General features: G+C 42.4%; 3 protein-coding genes and 1 non-coding gene across 5 annotated transcripts; 1 reads left to right on the forward strand and 3 right to left on the reverse strand.

Annotated features, from left to right (window-relative positions):
- Positions 1–1,057: 1,057 nt before the first annotated feature.
- Positions 1,058–4,321, reverse strand: LOC127757282 (uncharacterized). The gene is made up of 4 exons (XM_052282777.1): positions 3,704–4,321; positions 2,587–3,069; positions 1,679–2,188; positions 1,058–1,596 (listed from the first exon to the last, which is right to left on the reverse strand). The coding sequence occupies exons 1-4, from the start codon at positions 4,208–4,210 to the stop codon at positions 1,516–1,518; spliced, it is 1,581 nt and encodes a 526-aa protein (XP_052138737.1). The 5' UTR covers positions 4,211–4,321; the 3' UTR covers positions 1,058–1,515.
- Positions 4,322–5,591: 1,270 nt separating this feature from the next.
- Positions 5,592–9,451, reverse strand: LOC127757283 (protein MALE DISCOVERER 2-like). 2 transcript variants are annotated; one of them, XM_052282780.1, is made up of 9 exons: positions 9,315–9,451; positions 8,715–8,872; positions 8,489–8,620; positions 8,278–8,377; positions 7,706–7,828; positions 7,268–7,548; positions 6,870–7,060; positions 6,667–6,799; positions 5,592–6,560 (listed from the first exon to the last, which is right to left on the reverse strand). In XM_052282780.1, the coding sequence occupies exons 3-9, from the start codon at positions 8,580–8,582 to the stop codon at positions 5,980–5,982; spliced, it is 1,503 nt and encodes a 500-aa protein (XP_052138740.1). In that variant the 5' UTR covers positions 8,583–8,620; positions 8,715–8,872; positions 9,315–9,451; the 3' UTR covers positions 5,592–5,979. The 2 variants fall into 2 exon arrangements, with proteins under 2 accessions (XP_052138740.1, XP_052138739.1); XM_052282779.1 differs by having other exon boundaries at positions 8,489–8,627.
- A 1,792-nt stretch (positions 9,452–11,243) lies between these two features.
- Positions 11,244–11,315, forward strand: TRNAP-CGG (transfer RNA proline (anticodon CGG)). Its single transcript has one exon. It is a non-coding gene; the product is annotated as a tRNA-Pro (tRNA).
- A 605-nt stretch (positions 11,316–11,920) lies between these two features.
- On the reverse strand, positions 11,921–17,731 carry LOC127757005 (ubiquitin-activating enzyme E1 2-like). The gene is made up of 7 exons (XM_052282410.1): positions 17,579–17,731; positions 17,142–17,491; positions 16,222–16,439; positions 14,520–15,314; positions 13,556–14,424; positions 12,914–13,346; positions 11,921–12,761 (listed from the first exon to the last, which is right to left on the reverse strand). The coding sequence occupies exons 2-7, from the start codon at positions 17,377–17,379 to the stop codon at positions 12,165–12,167; spliced, it is 3,150 nt and encodes a 1,049-aa protein (XP_052138370.1). The 5' UTR covers positions 17,380–17,491; positions 17,579–17,731; the 3' UTR covers positions 11,921–12,164.
- Positions 17,732–18,687: the final 956 nt, after the last annotated feature.

Raw genomic sequence — 18,687 nt, forward strand, 5'->3', positions numbered from 1 at the left:
TGAACAGAGAGATTGGAGAGCCATGGATCAGTTACATCAGTACCATAGCAATGCATATTATTTGCCCTTTTCTCATTATTATTCCAATTTGGTACAATGCAAGTTCTTCCAGCTGGTACCTCTGGTTTCAAAGCAAAAGAGATCTAGCTTTTTCAAAATCTACATTAAAAACCTTCTTTTTCTTTATCATTCCATTTCAAAGATTAACTAACCACCATTTGCGAGGAAAAATTAACTAACTCACTTTCCTAATTAGAGAACATGAATGCTAATTATCATGGAGACCAATTGGAAGATAGGAAAAGGATCAAGCTTAATTGCCACAATAAATAGCATTTCACTGTATGACGATATCAGTTAATTATGACCACAGCACTAAGAAATCAGCTGGAGTTGTACTAGGAATTAGCTAGGCCTTGTTGACTAACAGAAACAGTACTAGCATGAGCTTATATATTTGCAAGGCCGTTCCGTTCTTAGTTTGTACTATGACTCAACCAACTAATTACCACCTAGCTGATTTGCTGCGTGCCGATTAGTTCAAGAATTAGAGCGATACAAGCAGTGGTGAGGAAATAAAACATGTCAGCTGTTCCAATGCAGCATGCATCTGCATGTGAGAAATCTAGACAAGAGAATAATAAGAGAAAAAGAAAGGAGCACACACATTTGTCATATCAGTCCGGCAAGTTCACCAACCTTTTGAATAGCTGATTAACAGAATTTGGTGGTTTGTCAAACATAGTGGCTGATTGCCTTACCTGCACCTGCAGAAAAACGTTGCTGCTCTTCTTCAGCACCTGACATGTATTAGACATGTCACCATCCTCTTAGAAATCGGAATGTCTCCAATCTCCCCAACTGCTTGATCGACGAGGTCACGGCATTAGTCACTGAATCAAATTCAGTATAAGCTATGATACTTTTTGTGCCTCTACATATGCTCTTCTGTCTGAGAAAAGCTATTCTTCCCATGCATAGGGCATAGAATTGTTCCCGATTCCAGAATAGTTGAAAACAGTTAAACATGTTTCCATCATGTATTCCAAACAAGGTCTTCACAGGGTGCACTGTATAGTGTTTCTTTGATGAAATTGCAGTGTAAAATCTTACATGTTGGGACTCACATTAGAACATGTAGTTCCTTTTAACATTATTCCAACAATGTACAACACCATATGTCGTAGCTTGCAGGCTTGCACAGTCGATTTTTTTTCACCACAGCTGTTCTATTGACAATGATACTTGAACAGAATTATCATGTGACTATCACTTCCACTAGCATGGAGAAAAGCATTGCAAACTGATGCTTCTCACGACTTTCATTTCCGTTTTGATTGTAAACTTTACAGGTGTCAATATCACATCATAGACCAGGACAAGAATTCATCACCCACAGTTTCTGGGCCCTTTTTTCTGGAGAGATTAATTGTGGAGGAAGAAAAAGACCAAGAGCTGAGGGTCATAGTGAGGGGAAAAGGAAAATACAGCTATTCATCTTGTGGCAGAAAGAAATTAGGGCGAAGAAAAGTTCAACTGTATCCCCGCCTTCCTGAGGTCATAATCAAACTGTTTTAGGATGTGGCAGTAATTCACCTGGGCAAGAGGGGAAAAAATTCATTCAGTAACAAAATAATTCAATTTCATCAGTTACTTTAGAGGGATGTCAAAGACAAACCTCTATGCGAAATAATCTTGTTGGCACAACTACACCAAATCCTGCAGAACTCCTGAATGTTTGTAGAAACTCAGCAAGAGGGAATTTCCTGAGATCAGGCTCTGTTAGTTTGGCAAGATTTCCAGCTGAGACAAATGCATGGCCATGGATTCCCAGCTCTCTGAGAGGCTTCAGAGGTATATCAAATGACAGATCAGCAAAGGCTGTGACCGCAATGTCACCTCCCCGTGCACTTAGCTCAGGAGAAGTGGAAGCAACATTTTCAGAATTCTCTGGGGTACTGCTTCGCAAGTCTGTCCCCAGCCCTCTTTTCTTGAAACCTAATAGTGATGATGGTCCACCCAAGCGGCACATAAGAGACCTATTGCCACCCAAGTAGAACTGCTCTGAAAGTGGGGATATAGAGCCCGTCGATCCCCTTGCCAATGGGTGGATGATCCCAGCAGCCACTCCAGCATTAACGGCGCCATTCAACACACCCAGCGGTAAAGCCACTCGAAGATCAATTTCCTGATATAATGTGAATAAAATGAGTGATGCCAGTGAAAAAAGAACAATATGATTCCTGCTAGCTCTAGTAGTTTAGGCTTGAATCAGAACAGTTGTTTAATATGAAAAAAATTCAGATGTCGAGCACATTAGATATTATAAACAGAGATACCAAGTTGTGCCGTTCAAAGGCAAAGTTGTTGGTTTCTGCAGAGACTAAAAAGAAAGGGAAATGCCATGAGGAATGCTTGAACAAAACATTTAATTCCAGAAGTCTTTGGTACTTTAGTGTCATGATTCATATCACACATGAAGAATAAACTGCTTTTAACAGGCAAAAACTATGGAGCAAGTCATGTGATTTCCCCTTTCAAGGAAGTGGCAGATATAGAACACAAAGGTAAAGTTGTTCAATATACCTGTCTAATGTAACGTGCATCTTTGCTCTCTGGTGCAAGGCCTCCAACTTGAGAAGAAAATAGATAAGCATATCCTCGCGTCGGTCGAATTCTTGAATCTCTCTGGTCAACCTTGTATGCATATTTAATAGAGGACAAAAGGCTATGCCCTAACTGCCCCCTTATGGAATTGGATGACATCAGTGCTCGGTCTGTTATAGTTCGCCATGACAGATTGTAAGCGAGGTTATGGTTCATGGTGGAGAGCAAACCAACAGAAACACCCATCATGTGTTCTTTGAGTGAGGACTTCAACCAGTCCTCAGAGAGAAATGATATCCGAGCTACCAGTGGAGTAGGTATTGCTCCAATTCTTGGTATTGCCACTCCAGTACTTAGCTCCACTGTCTGATCTAATCCAAGATCACCGGATGCATCCCATGTCTCACAATATCCAAATAGGTTCTTCAACTTCACTGAACCTTGAACCGAACATGATCTAGTCTGCAATAAATTCAAAAGGAATTATGCGGATGACACAAGAAGATTTGAAAAGCAATTGAAATCATGCAGCAGATATTGGCCATCATGGCATTCTACTCCCAGCAAAGTAGGTTATGAAACTTGATTCATGTTCACTAGTAAAATTGCATTAGAAAAAACAAAGAAACTGCAGTGGACGAGTTATTCTTTATTCTCCAAGCAATCAAACTAGTGTAATTGAAGCAACTAATATAACCATATGCGCATTTTAGAGTAGTCCTTAAAGAGAGCTGTGTGATTTCCACCTAAAAGCAACATTGACCCATTGAATTTTATCGAAACAAATCGCATTGATTGACTAAGAGATGCGCTTAAAATTTTCCTACTCATGTTCATCATCAAAGTCATGGTACCAGCATAACAAATTAACACCTGTTGTCTGCTGAGATCAAAATTATGGTACAACATTGCCTTATTTCCATGTGAAAAAAAAAACACTTATTTTCGTTGGAATTGGCTAGGTTTACTCTTGTTCCTAATGCGAAGGAAGATTGTTCGGTCTAATCCTTTTAGAAACTCAAGCAAAGTAAGTAATCATAACATGGATGTTCAATTTTATACTAGAAAGGAGAGATTTTCAGTAGGAAGCGCATACCCCTTTGTTAGCGAAGATGCCGAGTTCGCCGGCGGCGCGGCCACGAGCCTCGGCGACGTCAACAAGGACGATGACGGCAGCGTTACCAGGGATCCCTGGCGGCGCGGCGTCGAGGGTGATGGACACGGTGTCGAAGGCGCCGAGGCGACGGATCCGATCGGCGGCGGCGGCTGCAGCGCGCACGAGGTCTCTGACGGTGGCGGCACGCGGCAGGTCCGAGCCGACCGCCGCCTCCACCGCGGCGCGGCGCGTGCGGCAGCAGCCCCGGATCTCCACATCGTGCACCCGGATCCGGACCTCCTCCGCGGTGAGGCGGCGCAGGACGGACTCGAGGCGAGCCTCGTCGGACGGGGACGGGGAGGGTTCTTGGTCATCGTCCTCCTCGTCTTCGTCATCGAGGTCGTCGTCGTCGTCGTCGTCGTCGTCGTCGTCTTGGAAGTCGTCGTCATCATCCTCTTGCAGGTCGGGGTAATCTTGGACGGAAGCGGGAGAGGATGCGGTGGCCATTGGAATGTTGGACGATCGGAAGGGGATCTCAACTGAATTGGGAGACGAAGACGACGACTCTACTCACTCAAACTCAAGGATGCCTTTTCACAAGCAACGAATAACACTATCAACTTCCTCTTTTGGGGTAAAATTTATGTAGAGATTGATGTTTGCAATTCATGAATTTCACAAGTTTTTCTTTTTAAAGAAACAAATGCATGCTAGAACATGTGAAAAATTGCTATGATCCATATGGTATAGAGGTAATGCCTTTGATACTTTTTTTTTCAATATACAGAAGATTTGAGTATCACTGTATTAAACTGAAGGGAAATGTTTACAACGAACGTGAGAAAAAAAAAGAAACACAATTCAGAAATCATCTCGCCCCATGAGTTAGTGAGCACAATAAAAGAACAACAACTTTTTTTAAAGGAAACACAATAGGAGAGCCCCCGCTGTTAGATAAACTTTGTTAAAGAAATAAACAAAAAGATTACAACATACTAATCCAGTTAAGAATTACTCATCTTTATCACTTTCATTAAGCCTAAACAATAACGGGAGCATATCACTCTAAGAGAGATCCTCCAGGAAACTAGGGAATGAGACTTATTCTAAAAAATATAGCCATTCCTTTGCTTCCAAATATTCCAAGCTCCCAACAGAAAGATTTCCATGAAGCAACGATTCTGAAAAGTGCACTTAGTCTGCAATAGCATATGATCAAAGGACAGAGAAGTGTCCCAAATTATACCCAAAGAGTTCTAGTAGCTCGCCGAAAAGGAGCAAAAAAAAAAAAAACATATGCAAGAGATCCTCCACTGATTGAGAAGAACAAAGAACACACGGTAGGTCACAGTTTGGAGGAGTATAATGCTTATGATCCAGCATATACTTCGTATTCAATCTATTCATCAGAAGCAGCCATCCAAAGACAACAACTTACTAAGCTCGTATTTCGGTTGATCTTCGTAGCGTTGCCTTAAACACTGGGATACGTCGTCTACCACTGAAAGAATAATTAGTTGTAAATGCGAATACTCACGTCAAATTAAATTCAGGTGGTTGGTTCCAACATAACCAGTTGAGCTACGTTCACTTTCTCGTTGCCTTGATATTTGAGAGAACACAAGCAATAGTTATCTTATTATAAAAACCATGCCTTACATTGTCGCATGCATGCTCTAAATCATATTCTGAAATTACGTTTACATTGTGTCATTATCTACTTAAATAACTTCACTAACATGCTTATTGGTACTAATAAGTTACTCCCTCCAGTTTCTTTTACAAGATGTTGGCTAGTTCAAATTTATACTAGCCAGCGTCATACATATATGGTTGGAGGTAGTATATAGTACTTCAAATACACACAACACAAAGATAAGATTACATATCGGTTAAATGCTAGTATTTATTTCCTTTTTTTCTCACCTTTACAAACCTGCAAACTCATTTCTGCAAAGAAAAAAAAATGAAAATATGTTGCAGAGTATTCCTAATTTCCTATTACTCCCTCCATCAAAAAAAATGAATCTAGCACTAGATGTGACGTATTCTAGTACAATGAATCTAGATAGAGATATTTCAGATTCGTTATACTATGATGTGTCATATCCAGATATGTTCAGTTTTGTTGTATTATGATGTGTACTAGGTTAGTTTTTTATGGGACGGAGGGTGTATGATTCTAGAAAGAAGAGAAAACACACTGAATTTCAGTTTCAGGCTTTCAAACGCATATGTACTCTGAAACTAACTGATTTTGGGGCCTTAACTGAATTTCAGGCGGTTTCGGAGGAGGCGATCTCAAGCTCCGCCCACCACAGGGGCTTCTCCCTCGGCGCCGCCTGCTCCGGCGACAACCCGGCGATGCCCCTCACCAGCCTCGCCACCTCGCCCATGCTTATCGCTCTCTTCCCCGCCTCCGGCCTCCTCACGCACTGCCGCACCACGTCGCACAGCGCCGCCACATCTTTCTCCGGCGCGGCAGACGACGACCTCACCAGCGTCCGGTCAGCCATGGCGCTGAGTGGCCTCTTGCCGTCCAGGTAGCTGGACGCCCACAGCACCAGGAGCCGGTCGTCCTCGGAGAATGGCCGCCGCCCGGAGATCACCTCCAGCACCAGTATCCCGAACTTGTACACCACGCTCTCTTGGTCGTCCTGCTTGTTGATGTCATCCTTCCAGAATTCGATGTCGGCGATCTTGGCTGCGTTGTCCTCGGTGAGGTAGATGGATGAGGAGCTCAGATTTGTTGGGAGAAGAGGAGGAGGATGTAGCTGGCTCATGTGCTCCAGGCAGTAGGCTACTCCCATGATGATTCGTAGCCGTGTTTTCCAGTCCAAATGTTCTGCTTCTCTGACTGCAAAACCAAATTTACACATACAACAATTGCCAGTTACAGTTTGTTTGTTCTTCAGATTAATCAAGATCGAACACATACAAGAAATTATTATTAGGAGGCTTACTATGCAAATGCTCAAAGAGGGAACCACATGGAGCATACTCGAACACCATCATCCTGGTGAATGGCTCCTCGCATGCGCAGTAACCAATCAGGTTCATGAAGTTCTTATGGTTCACTCTGGACAGCACCGAGATCTGAAATAAGAACAGTTAGTACTATACTCTGAAATTATGTATGATTTTCATCATTACAACAAATGAGTACCTTGTTCCTGAATTGCTCCTCAGACTGAGCTGACCATTGTTGTGAAGAGTTAACTGAAGTGGACAGAACAGCTATTTCAACTCCACTTGACAGAGTTCCCTTATACAATGTGCATTCAGGTAAAGTGCCGATCACATTGATGAAACCCTCGCATGCCGCCTCCAGTTCTGTCCTCTCAAGAGAAGGCACACCTGCACACAAAGGTAAAACATACTTAGTATACTGAATATCAGTAAAATGCATCAGGCGCTCTCTGGCTTGATGTATCATGGATTTGTGACTTCTGTAGTTTTACTATTGCAGAAAACAAATTTCTACAGAAACTGACAAGTTCATTTAACCATGAAATAGTCTTAACTTCTGCATTGGTAAGATGATGATGGAACAGAAAAACCAACCTGTTACAAATGCCTTCTTTAGCTGTCCACTCAGCCCTGTAGCCCATGGCATGACAATATTATCCTTCTTTCTACGGGAGAAGAATACATATATGGCAGTAGCTACTGCTGCAATGAAAAGGACTCCAGCAACAGGCAATGCGTAAATAGCCCAACGAGGTACCAGGTGTGATGCTGATGATTGAACTGGAGATGATTGGCTTTTGGGGTGTGTTTGTGTTTGATTAGAAGCCAGCTCCCTGGCTTGCAGAAGTCGCCTTGGTGTGGCATTGTGAACAGTTCTACCAAAAAAAGAGAGAGAGAGAGAGAACATAATGTGTTAGAAAAAAATGTTCTCGGAAAATTGATTCACCAAATGACTAGTATATTTGCAAATTAAATTCGATAACGGATAATCTATCAAGAAAATAAACATTTATAGCCACAAAGAAGCCTCACTTTGCTAAACATTTTCTGCGTGGTTCAAATCCTGCACTGTCATGAGGTACAGACTCTGAAATTGAGCTATGCTCTTTCGATTCAGATGGTGTTTCACTGGCAAACATGTTCTCTTTGAGTAATCTGCAGAGATCATCATAGTGCTTAAGATTACATAGTACATCAGAAACACTAAAGCTCCATTAAAATGTTGTTATTCATTGTAAAGCATCCTATATTTACAGTGCAGCAGCCAACATGTGATGACCTATATAACTTCTAATGTATCTTATATAACTATTAACAGGAAGTACAATGATCTGTACTTGCATCACTTTGGAAGCATTTTCGACCGAATTACAATAACCAAAGTCATTCACCTATTTTGAACAGAAATTGGAGAGTAGATAAATCTAAATGTGATGAAAGTAGGACATCAAGAAAATTTCCCCTTGAAAAAGAGCTATGTTAATATGTAATGCATCCCCAGCAATAAATATCTAACATGAAAGACATATTCAAGAGCAATAAATAATTTGGATCCATGTTTCAGTTTGGTAGAAGAGGAAAGATTGCATTAAAGCATAACTTACAAGTTGAACACTCTGCCAATGAGCTTCCCTTCTCCCCAATTTGACAAAGAGCCAATTGATTGGTCTTGCTCACTCTCTCTATAACCCGGAAGAGCTCTCCCTAAAGCACAAACTTACATATGTTCAGGTTGTTGCAATCCAAATCCACTTGAAGCAACCATTCTATTAGCCCCTTTCAGTTCAATCTTTAGCAATCAAAAGAACATCTCACCTCCTTCACTGTGGGGAGCACAGGACCCAAATCTTGCAGTGACAAGAAAGGAGAACACTATGAAGTAGGCCACTCTAATGGCCCATGGCTCCATTTCTGTCCCGATCTAAATTTTTGGAAGAGCTCGAACCTCTTGTTTCTTGCGCAGAATGTTAAGGGTAAGTAAGAACAATACGGTGATTACGGGAAAAACACTGTTAGGAGGGGAAATGATTCGGAATTTTACCTATGGAGTGTGGAGATGGGGCTAGACAGCTAGTTTGTCCAGAAAGCTCAAATCTTTAGGATTGTGAAAGCACACATGATTGATGATTCCATACCACCTCAAGAAAGGTATTACCATGTAAAGAAGCATCGTCTTCCCTCAAAGATTGAAATCTTGATCTTAAGAATTACAAAAAAGAAATGGTAAATAAGTGAAACAAGAGAGTATTATGCAAAGAGTCGAATGAACTGAGCAAACAAGGAACCGGACACTGTCATAAATCTGTTTTGCAAGTACCAAAAGTGTACAGAGGTAGTTACAAAGGAAATCGACAAGAAAAAAAAGCCAAGGATGGTGCCTGTAAAGAGAGGAATCCAATTCCAATCCACTCTATAGTAGTAGGAGTAGTAACTTCCAGTTTGGCATTTCTCCTGGCTCTCTTCTCTTGGCCGGTATGCAGTTGGAAAAAAGATAAGAGACAAGCACACAAAGTCTTGAGCTTCCAGAGAGGAGAGCCAAGCACAAGCAAGAAGCAACGTCTCAGGAATAATCGAAATGGTCTCTGGAGACACATGCGAACAAAGAAAACTTGCAGGCTGCTTGGATTTTCGAGCACCTCACCTGTAAAGCTTTCCACACCACGAGTCTTGAGTTAACAAAAAGGAAGACGCGGCATATCCTTGTCTACTTTTGTGTATCGATTGGAGCCGAATGTCTGCCCTTCTGCAGTAGTAGCCCTGCCTGCCAAGTACTCCAGTATTAGTATTATACTACTAGTGTGCAGGTTAGATATGGCAACGGCAGATTTTGTTTTAAACCAGCTTATGGTGTGCAGAAAATGAACTTCTGTTGGGCACTTAACCATTTGTTACTAGTTCTGCTTTATTTAAAGTTCATTTTATGTCGATCGGGATAGTTTAATTATCAGGCAGTTCGCAGCTTATCTACTCGCATGGCAATGGCAACTTGGTTGGTGTCCTCCTATCTTGGCTATGCATATGGCTTGCTGCTTCCTACTAACCAGCTAGCCATTATATATCGATAAGAGGATGTAGTTGTCCTAATAGCAGTAGCCATGGTTATTGTAGTAAATAGCAAACGCACTTCCAACTCTTCAAGGTTTCATTAATGCAAAGGTTTTTTTAAAAAGCACCAGTGTTGTGGTGGTGGAGTTGTAGGTGCATGACTCCATGTATCAGGTTTCAAATCTTAGTGCCCATGAATATTACGTATATGTAAGTAAACTTTTAACATGAATTTAGTAAATATGAGAAAGACAGGAACGTGTCGCTAGTTTTCGTATCTTTGAGTGTGTGTTAGGCGATGTATTCGTGGATGTGTGAGTGTGATATCGCGTGTTGTGTGTGTGTCTATCTTTTTTTTTTAGATAATGGTATTTTTTACCCGGCCTCCACATCCAACTGGATATATACGGCCATTGAAATAGGGAATTTAGCCCCGCAACCAACCCAATCTCTGAAATTCGCTCCTATGAATATTTGAAGCTAGAACCTTGGGGTACTACTCAAGTCTCTGCAACCACTAGGCTACATGCCCTTTCGTCTATCGTGTAATCGCAAAAAAAAATAATCCAAAGTTTTTTTCTTTTTTATATGATTTCATCCTTCTTACCTTCTTATGTGGAATAATTCTCACCAACAAAGTTTGTGGAAGCTTTCACATTTGAACATTTCTCAACATTTGCACAAGGCGTGCGTTAGTAGGTCAAACCAGCCTCCCACAGGTTATATTCATTGATACAAAACAAAAGGTGGTAGAGAAGAGCTTCACAAGTTGCATTGCACACCTCACACACCTTATACAGCTGATTAAATCAAAGCAGAGAATTGACAAGGCATCTACCTTTGATGCGACTGAGGCTGATTAACCATCTTATTGTGTTTAATGATTAGCTACTTGTTGTGCTTCTATTGGCATGTTTTTATGTTTGAGTCGATCGTCAATGGGAGTGAGTCAACTTAAGAAAGCACAAAGAAATCTTCACAAGACATCGAGACAGTGACAGCTTCAAAGCATATGAAACAGGCAGGCTCCTCGCCTCCTCATCTGCAACTTATATTACCTTTACTGATCAATATGCTCCAAAAGACAAAAGGATGTTGAGATGAAAATGGAAGTGGTCAGTTAACTTCTGAATTTCTTTTCAGACAGCTGCTAACTCCATTAGTCCTAGCAATTACCTACTCGATCGTTCGTGTACAATTTCCACTTGCTTTTTCTAAAGAAAGATTGCAGATTGTACCATCCAATACTTGAGGAAAAAACATAGAAGAAAGCTTTATATTCATAGGAAAACTAGATTTAGTTGGTATTCGTACCTTTCATGAATCATGGTAGCATGCTCGCAGGTTAGGCTACTTCAATCATGCAAGGCGGGCCATGATGCCCAGTATATGTGCAGAATTAAATTCTGCATGTTCCATAATCACTAGTTTATCAAAACATATTTCTGGACTAGCACATTTTCTCTGTCACCATTTGTGTGAAAATTGGTTTAACAAAAGGGATGATAAAACGTCTATCACCAAAGGGTGTTTGGTCTAGTGGTATGATTCTCGCTTCGGGTGCGAGAGGTCGTGAGTTCGATTCTCGCAACACCCCCTTAACGTTTTGCTATTTACAACTAGGTCCTTCTCTTACAGATGTGATGTACTCTTTTCTGATGTTGCTAGTCTCTCTCTGTCTTTTTTTTTTTTTGGGCCCTGTACATGGTGCAAATTAGAAGCACTCCAAGATAATTGGCAGCATTGGGCCGTTTGCTACATTATGGTGTAGCTGTGATAAAGATGATATGGGTAGTGTACATTGCAAGAGCAGGAGGAGCAGTTGCATGATCCAACGAATTCCACAACATGCAGACGACAATCAAGTTGGACAAGGTCACGTTCAGAGGTAACGAACCCATGTGGCCACGCCGTGCATTCTCATTCTCATATTGAATGCACATTCCAAGCATGTGCTCCAATCTTTTCGTATATTGCTCTCTAGTCTCTAGAGACAATGGATCATGGATGCACATCAGCACTCAACTATTTCATCTGGAGCTTCTAATGTTTTCTCTAAATGGATATTCAGGTCATCAGAGAAGCAAAAGATTTCACAAGTAACTTACCGAAAAGTGCACAAGGTTCGACCGATCAAAAGATCAGATTCACGAAAACAGACACTAAATTGCTGTTCATCATACGAGTCGCAAACAGGGCATATGCCATATCTAATTCAGTCGTACGGTATCATCATGCATCAATTATCAATATGATGGTATCGTATCAAGTTTCGGGGATGGTAACAAACCACCCATCTGAACGAGCTCTATCATGATGGTAGCAAAATAAAATCAGTAATGTGGCTTAAACCCCCACTTAGTTTACAGGCACCGGTGCAACTTATACATCGTCTCTCTGAAAAGACCAAATCCAACGCCATGTCAACGGAGTGACAGCCCCTCCTTCACCGGAAGTAGATTGATACCAGTGGGATGTCAACGTCGTTGTCATCATCGTCCTCACAAGCCACCACCACGTCAAGATGGCGCCGGTATGGGGGCACCTCCACCTTTGCCACCTCCCTCGCCACATCGACCACCTTCTTGTCTAGACGCTCCTTGTGCCTGGGGAACATTGAGTTGTACAGCAGCGAGGTGCCGCAAGATATGCTGTATGCATTCAGGCCCTTCTCCTTGAGCCAGTCCAGGAGCTCCCAAAGCGTGATGTTGCCAGTTATGGTCCAGCGGTCCCAAACAGTCCAGGCCATGTCCTGGTGCTTGATGGTCTTGGGAGGGACCGGCTCAGCCATAGAGAAGAGGGGGATTGCAAGGTTTGCAAATGTGTTCCTGTAGTCTTCAACCTTGTGCCCACCACCGAGTACCTTGTACAGTTCCAAGCAGACAAGACCAGTAGCCATCGCAGTTGAGGTGGCAATGGCAGGGATGATCCTGCCAGCTATGAACTTCGCCTTCAGCTTGTCCACTTCAGGAATGCTATAGTTCCTTGCCCGCATGTTAGCAAAACCAGCTATCACGTCCATATGGTAATTGGTGTCATCATCCTGCACGTACATGAATGCAGATTAGAAAACCAACTCTAGGGTCATAAGGGTGTTCATCCTAGAGGTGCATGGTTGGCTACAAAGGAAAAGCTAAGGAAAACAAAATCACATTTACTCTCTCGAACTTATCAGGGAAACAAATTGAAACTAACCTTCTCAAACTGGATTGGTTTCATCTGGAATCCTGGTTGCAGTGTTTTGGAAATTGCTTCTAACTTTGCAATAAGCTCTTCAATGACAGCAGCATCATCAACAGATGCAGACGAAAGACTAGTAGCCTTCTCATCTGTAACTATCTTAACCCCCTGTTTTGGTTGGAAATCAGGAACAATCACCTTGTCAACAGCTTCAGCCATCTTTGCTGGGTTTTTGACCCAGTCAGGTATGGGTATCCCAAATGTCTCTGCCCTTAAAATTGCAGCAGCCAAAATAAAGTTAAGCTGACTTGGATCAGATGTCGAGAACTCCAGTGGTCGTGGGAAACGCTTTGGAGCAGACCAGAAAGGAGCACCAGAGCTGGTCATTGCATCTTCAGGGAAAGTGTATGTCAGTTGCTTCACACGGTTGGAGAAATAATCCTCAAACCTAAGATGAACAATCAATACAAACAAAATGCAAAGTGTATGTCAGTTGCTGCAAAATGCAAACAACAATCAAAAAGCAAATGCTTTAGTTGCAAAATTTAAATTTTGGAATATTCTTGCATATTGCAATAATGAAATTCAAGCAGATGTACACAGCTTCACCCCCTATGCGTAATAAGCTAAAGGTGCTCAAGAGATGTGCTAACTTACTTGAGCCGGGCCCAGGTAATACAATCTTGGAATGTCTCACACTTCTCTCTCTCGAGACATTCAATAACGCGCTCAAGCTGATCCCTAGCCTGTGCATCACCAGCAGTTCTTGCTGCAGTTGCATATCCACCAGGATTCGATAGGAAGGCATTTACTTCAGTGGGGGTCTTCTCAAGCAAACCCTCAAACTCAGACCTAGCCCAGGTTAGGCAATGATCAATATTATGAGGAAATGAATGTACAGTACACATCGGCGCCTGCTTTTCAGGTGGATCTCTGGATGCGCCATAGTTCTCTGTTAGGTGAGGTATGACCATCTGTGTGTTACATTTAGCACCCAGAGTCCCAGATTCCAAGAGTGGCTTCTGGAAATATACACATCGGGAGTCAATATACATTCTTGCGGTAACATTGTCCAACGCATTGACAACAGCATCCAGGCTCTCCCAAAAGGCATCGTTGAACACATTTTCAGTCTCAGGACTTGCTCTGTTCTGAAGGGCCTCGACATGAAGCTTAGGATTAATTGCCATAGCAGCAGTAGCAGCAACCGTGGACTTGGGCTGACCAATGTTCCAGTCACGGAAGAGAAACTGGCGACTGAGATTGCTCTTTTCAATAACATCATCATCTGTCACTGTCAGCTTTCCATTCTGATTGCAAGAAATGCCCATTAGCGCTAGGTTTTTCAAGAATTCACATCCAAGCGCCCCAGAACCAACCATAAATATTTTCGCCTGCTCAAGTTTCTTTTGAAGGTTAGATCCAAAAACACTGATTTGTGCATCATATCTAGTATTCTCTGGCTTCAACTCGGCTGGCTCCAATGGTTCAACAGGGAGAGATTCAACAGAATCAAAATAGAAGAACTGCAAAACCAGGAAAATTACATTAATGTTTACATGAAGAGTGCAGATAAAAAAAAGGGATTTACGTTATTATAATGAAGGAAACAGATTATAACCTGGTAAAGTGGATGGAATTTCCCTGAGCATGCTTTCACAACCTCTTGACCTACAATGCCACCAAACGTTGCAGCCATAGGGTTCAGAACAGCCCTGGAACCACTTGCAAAATGATGCAGAAGCTTTTTGTCGAGCTCTTCAAGTTTGCTATCACCCAGGGACTCGTTAATGCTAATAGCAAAATCTATCAGTGTTTGCACATCATCACTAGACCCAGCAATAGGGAATCGCCTCAAATCATTCCTAAACTTATCCAAAGCTTGGAAAGCCAAATGCAGAAGTGGTGGACGGTCGAATTTGGAGAAATCGCTCATGAGAAATTCTCCTGGTTCCTTAATGGCGTCTTTCAAGGTTTTGAATTTAAGAACCTTTGGTGGCTTGACCTGAGTAACAATACCACCTCTAACATATGTCCCATATGAGGTAGTGTCTTCTTCTAGAGTAAAAGAATAAGGCCTAGCGTTCTTAATCTTTCTTGGTTTCCCATCATTTAGTTCACTCATTCCATGGACTTCTGAGAACACAACTAAATCACCATCCTGGAACTCCAGACGCTCATCATCAACACAGGAAACAAGCGCAGGGTTGTCATTGCTGATCGATGCTACTATTCCTGTATGTGGCTCCTCTCCATCAACATCCAATACAGTAAACTCAGGACCAAAGTCACAAAAGACACTGCCAAAAAGGCCACGAATTTCTGACTTAATGAAAGCAATTGGTGGCTGATGGTTGTGGCAGTAACTGTCAAACTCAACTGCTTTCTCTAAGCTGATATCAGTAAAGACCACAGCCTGTATGTTCACATGGAAATGGTTATTCCAAGAATAAGAAAATATGCAATACAAAGAGACAGTCATTGCTCAAAACAGAAAGATGGCTCTGAAATATTATCTTGAACTACTACAGACCTTTTGCAGGCCATATTAGTATGAAGGATTTACTGCCATGCCACAAAATTAAAGCAGACTCACACGATTGTCTCTGTAGTCTACTGAGATGATGTGGAACTACTACAGCTTTACTCTTAATTTTTCTTATCAGTAATTGGCACAAATTTAATAGAGCTATTGTGTGGGAATACGATGATAACACTAACTACTAAGACCAAATTCACTAAGTTTAAATAGTATGTGTTGCACTGTTGCTAAATATTAAATATGGAGTTCCAATGAATGTAAAAGATGTTTCTTTGACAAAAATCAAGCAATCAAAGGAAAAAGGCGATAATACCACAGAAACCTGAGGGCTGAAGGCCTAATGAATGCAACGAACCTTTATGCTATTCCAAATATCAAGCAGAAGAGGAATTTGAGGAAGCTAGTAGTGATACACATGCATAGTTAATCCTAAACTCCATGAAATTTGGTGTGTAAATACTATTTTGCATACCTTGATTGTGCACTTCCTTATACATAATTGTTGACTTTATTTCTTCATTCAAACATATATTTAGTAAATTGTGAAACCGCACTGTATTGCCTATAAAGAATTTCCATACTTTCTATGAAGAGTAGCAACAATTCCTAGACTAAGATCAAATAAAAGATGCACAGCCTGTAGTCACAGACTTGCAGCTCACATGGACTGAAGTACAAGCGAAACGACTACTTGAAATCTAAGATTAACAGGCATACACGATGAAGTAGAAGAAACAAACAGCAAGGAAGGAGATCACAAATCAACTGCATGCTCACATACCTGGAAATTAGAAAGCTGCTCCTTAGTCAAATCACCGGTTATAGTAGAGATAATAACAGCATTATTGAGCTCCTGTAGCTTCTGAACACAAGTTTGAGCACGGTTTTGACCAACATCCTTCTCTGTGAGGAAGAAGTTGCTTGATAAGTCCCATAGCTCCACATTGTCATCATCGTGCAAGGTTACAGACTTGACACCCGCAAGGACAAGGTTCTTGGCTGCAGGAAGACATTGGCATTAAGTAAATTTCAACAGCATATCTGAAAGTATGAAAAAGGCAAAGCCAAAAACTTGTACAATCATGTGATTTGAATCCTCAAAAGGTCTCCCAATTTCACAAGGTAGACATTGCATTCTGAGTGGTTAAGCATTATATGCCAAGTCTCAAGCATCTTAGCTTATTGCATAGCACAGGGGACTGACCAGAACTAACACAGATTTGTTGTATGATGCAAGCTCCTAAAATGTAATAAGGGGGTAAGAGCACCCCAGCACAACTGGGAAAAGTTTAAACTCTGGTTCAAAGAATGGACTCAAGAGTCAAGAGCGTCAATGTGTTTGACAATTTGAGCTGCTCCTATAATCATTGTTTACAAATCTTAAAATTGAAGAATCAGTTAATAGGAAGCACACACTACCACGCTTCATATTTCTAGTAACAAGATGTAGAACTTGCGGAACTGAGGGCAGTAACCCAGCATGGAGATCGTAAAGCACGCATTGAGATAAAATTTGATAATAATGAGTAGCGAAAGATCAACTTGTGCACAAGTGATATCGATAACTGTCTACGGGTCTATAATAGATAAGATCGATTGTGGCAGGAAAGTGGTAATTGAAGACAAGTTGCCCCTTTACTCAATAAGGTCGATCTGTATGTAGAGTAGATGAGGGGCTTTGGGAAGCTAATTAAGGCGTACCGATCTCGGCGCCGAGGCCGTTGAGGCCAGAGACGAGGACGTTGGAGGCGAAGAGGCGCTTCATGGTCTCGCGGCCATAGACGGCGAGCTGGCGGCTGTGAAGGTCCTCATCGATCTCGGGCGCTCTGCCGGTGGTCATGGTGTGGTTGTCGTCGGCGGGTTCGTCGTCGGCGCGGGTCTTCTTGTGCAAGTCGTGGACGACCTCGCCGGCGAGCTCCTCCCGCTTGCGGGTAAGCATATAGTGTAGGGCGCCGCCGAGGAGGCCGACAGCGACGGTCACCGCGAGGACGAGGCTGAAGGCAGCCGGCGAGAGCTGCCGCGTCAGATCCAGGACGCAACCACGGCGAGACCTACACACCCGACCGGCTGGGCGTGAGACGGGAGGGAGCACCGCACCAAGAGATGAGGGAGTTGGGCGATGGACTGGAGGAACTCACCTTCTACCTTGGATTCGTCTCCCTATTCGTGGATCGACTTGGTTCTTCCTTCGCTTCCCTTGTATACTCTATCTAGGGTTTTGAGGAGGAAAGAAGAAGAAGAAGAAGAAGAAGGGCTAATTTGTAAATTGTGGCCGCTTCGCTTGTGCGTCTGATAAGAGGAGGTGGAGAAGGGGAGTTCTTTGAGTTTGAGACGAGATGAAAGATGTGGGGGTGGGGCCCAGTTGGCAGTGAAAGAAACGAAAGGCAAAGCAAAGCATGAGTGCTTTCCTGCGTTGGCGCCATGAGCATATGCTTCTCTCTATTTGCACATCAACTCCGGCCTTGTTTAGTTCACACCAAACTTCTCTCAACTCTCAACTTTTCATTATATCACATCACATCCAAAACTTTTCTACACACATAAATTTTCAATTTTTTTTCAAAATTACCAACGTTTCCTTAACTTCTCCCCAATTTTAGAAACTAAACACCGCCGGCCATGGAACCATCTCGAAAGACACAAGAGGAGTCTTGGAAAAAAGTCCACTTCACGTCTCTCATCTCATCTTATCGTTGAGTTTAAAATACATGCCTTAACAATAAGCCCAAATATAGCATCTTTGGTTTTGCAAAAACCGCAGTATGTATGGATTGGCTCCGTTGACGTGATAAATTGACTCGGTCCACTCACGCTGACTAGACACTTGCATGGCAAAAACAAAATACAGCCCCACATATAATTCTCTCCTCCCTTCTCTCCCTCTCCTCTCCTTCCTCCTCCTCCCCTTTTTTTCTCTCCATCTCTCTCCCGCACCTTGGTGATGCTCGACACCGTCCTCAAAGGATGTCGACTGGCTTCTCCACATCTCCTCGTGGTTCGGCAGCGGCGGTAGCGGCGACGACAACGACAACCTATGCGGGCATTCTAACATCACATAGAACGAGCCCATATTGTTCCTTATCTGGGACCACCTCGTGCTCGATATCTTCATTGCAGAGGAAGGTGCCGATGAGGATCAATGTTGGGTGCTCAACATACTGCTATACTTTTTGCTTGATTTGGATGGTCAGCGTCGAGCTTTTACATGTCGCTTGTTGCGTGTCTTTCCCGTATTAGGTCAATCCTT

This window comes from Oryza glaberrima, chromosome 12 (genome assembly GCF_000147395.1).
Source record: "Oryza glaberrima chromosome 12, OglaRS2, whole genome shotgun sequence".
NCBI classification, from domain to species: domain Eukaryota; kingdom Viridiplantae; phylum Streptophyta; class Magnoliopsida; order Poales; family Poaceae; genus Oryza; species Oryza glaberrima.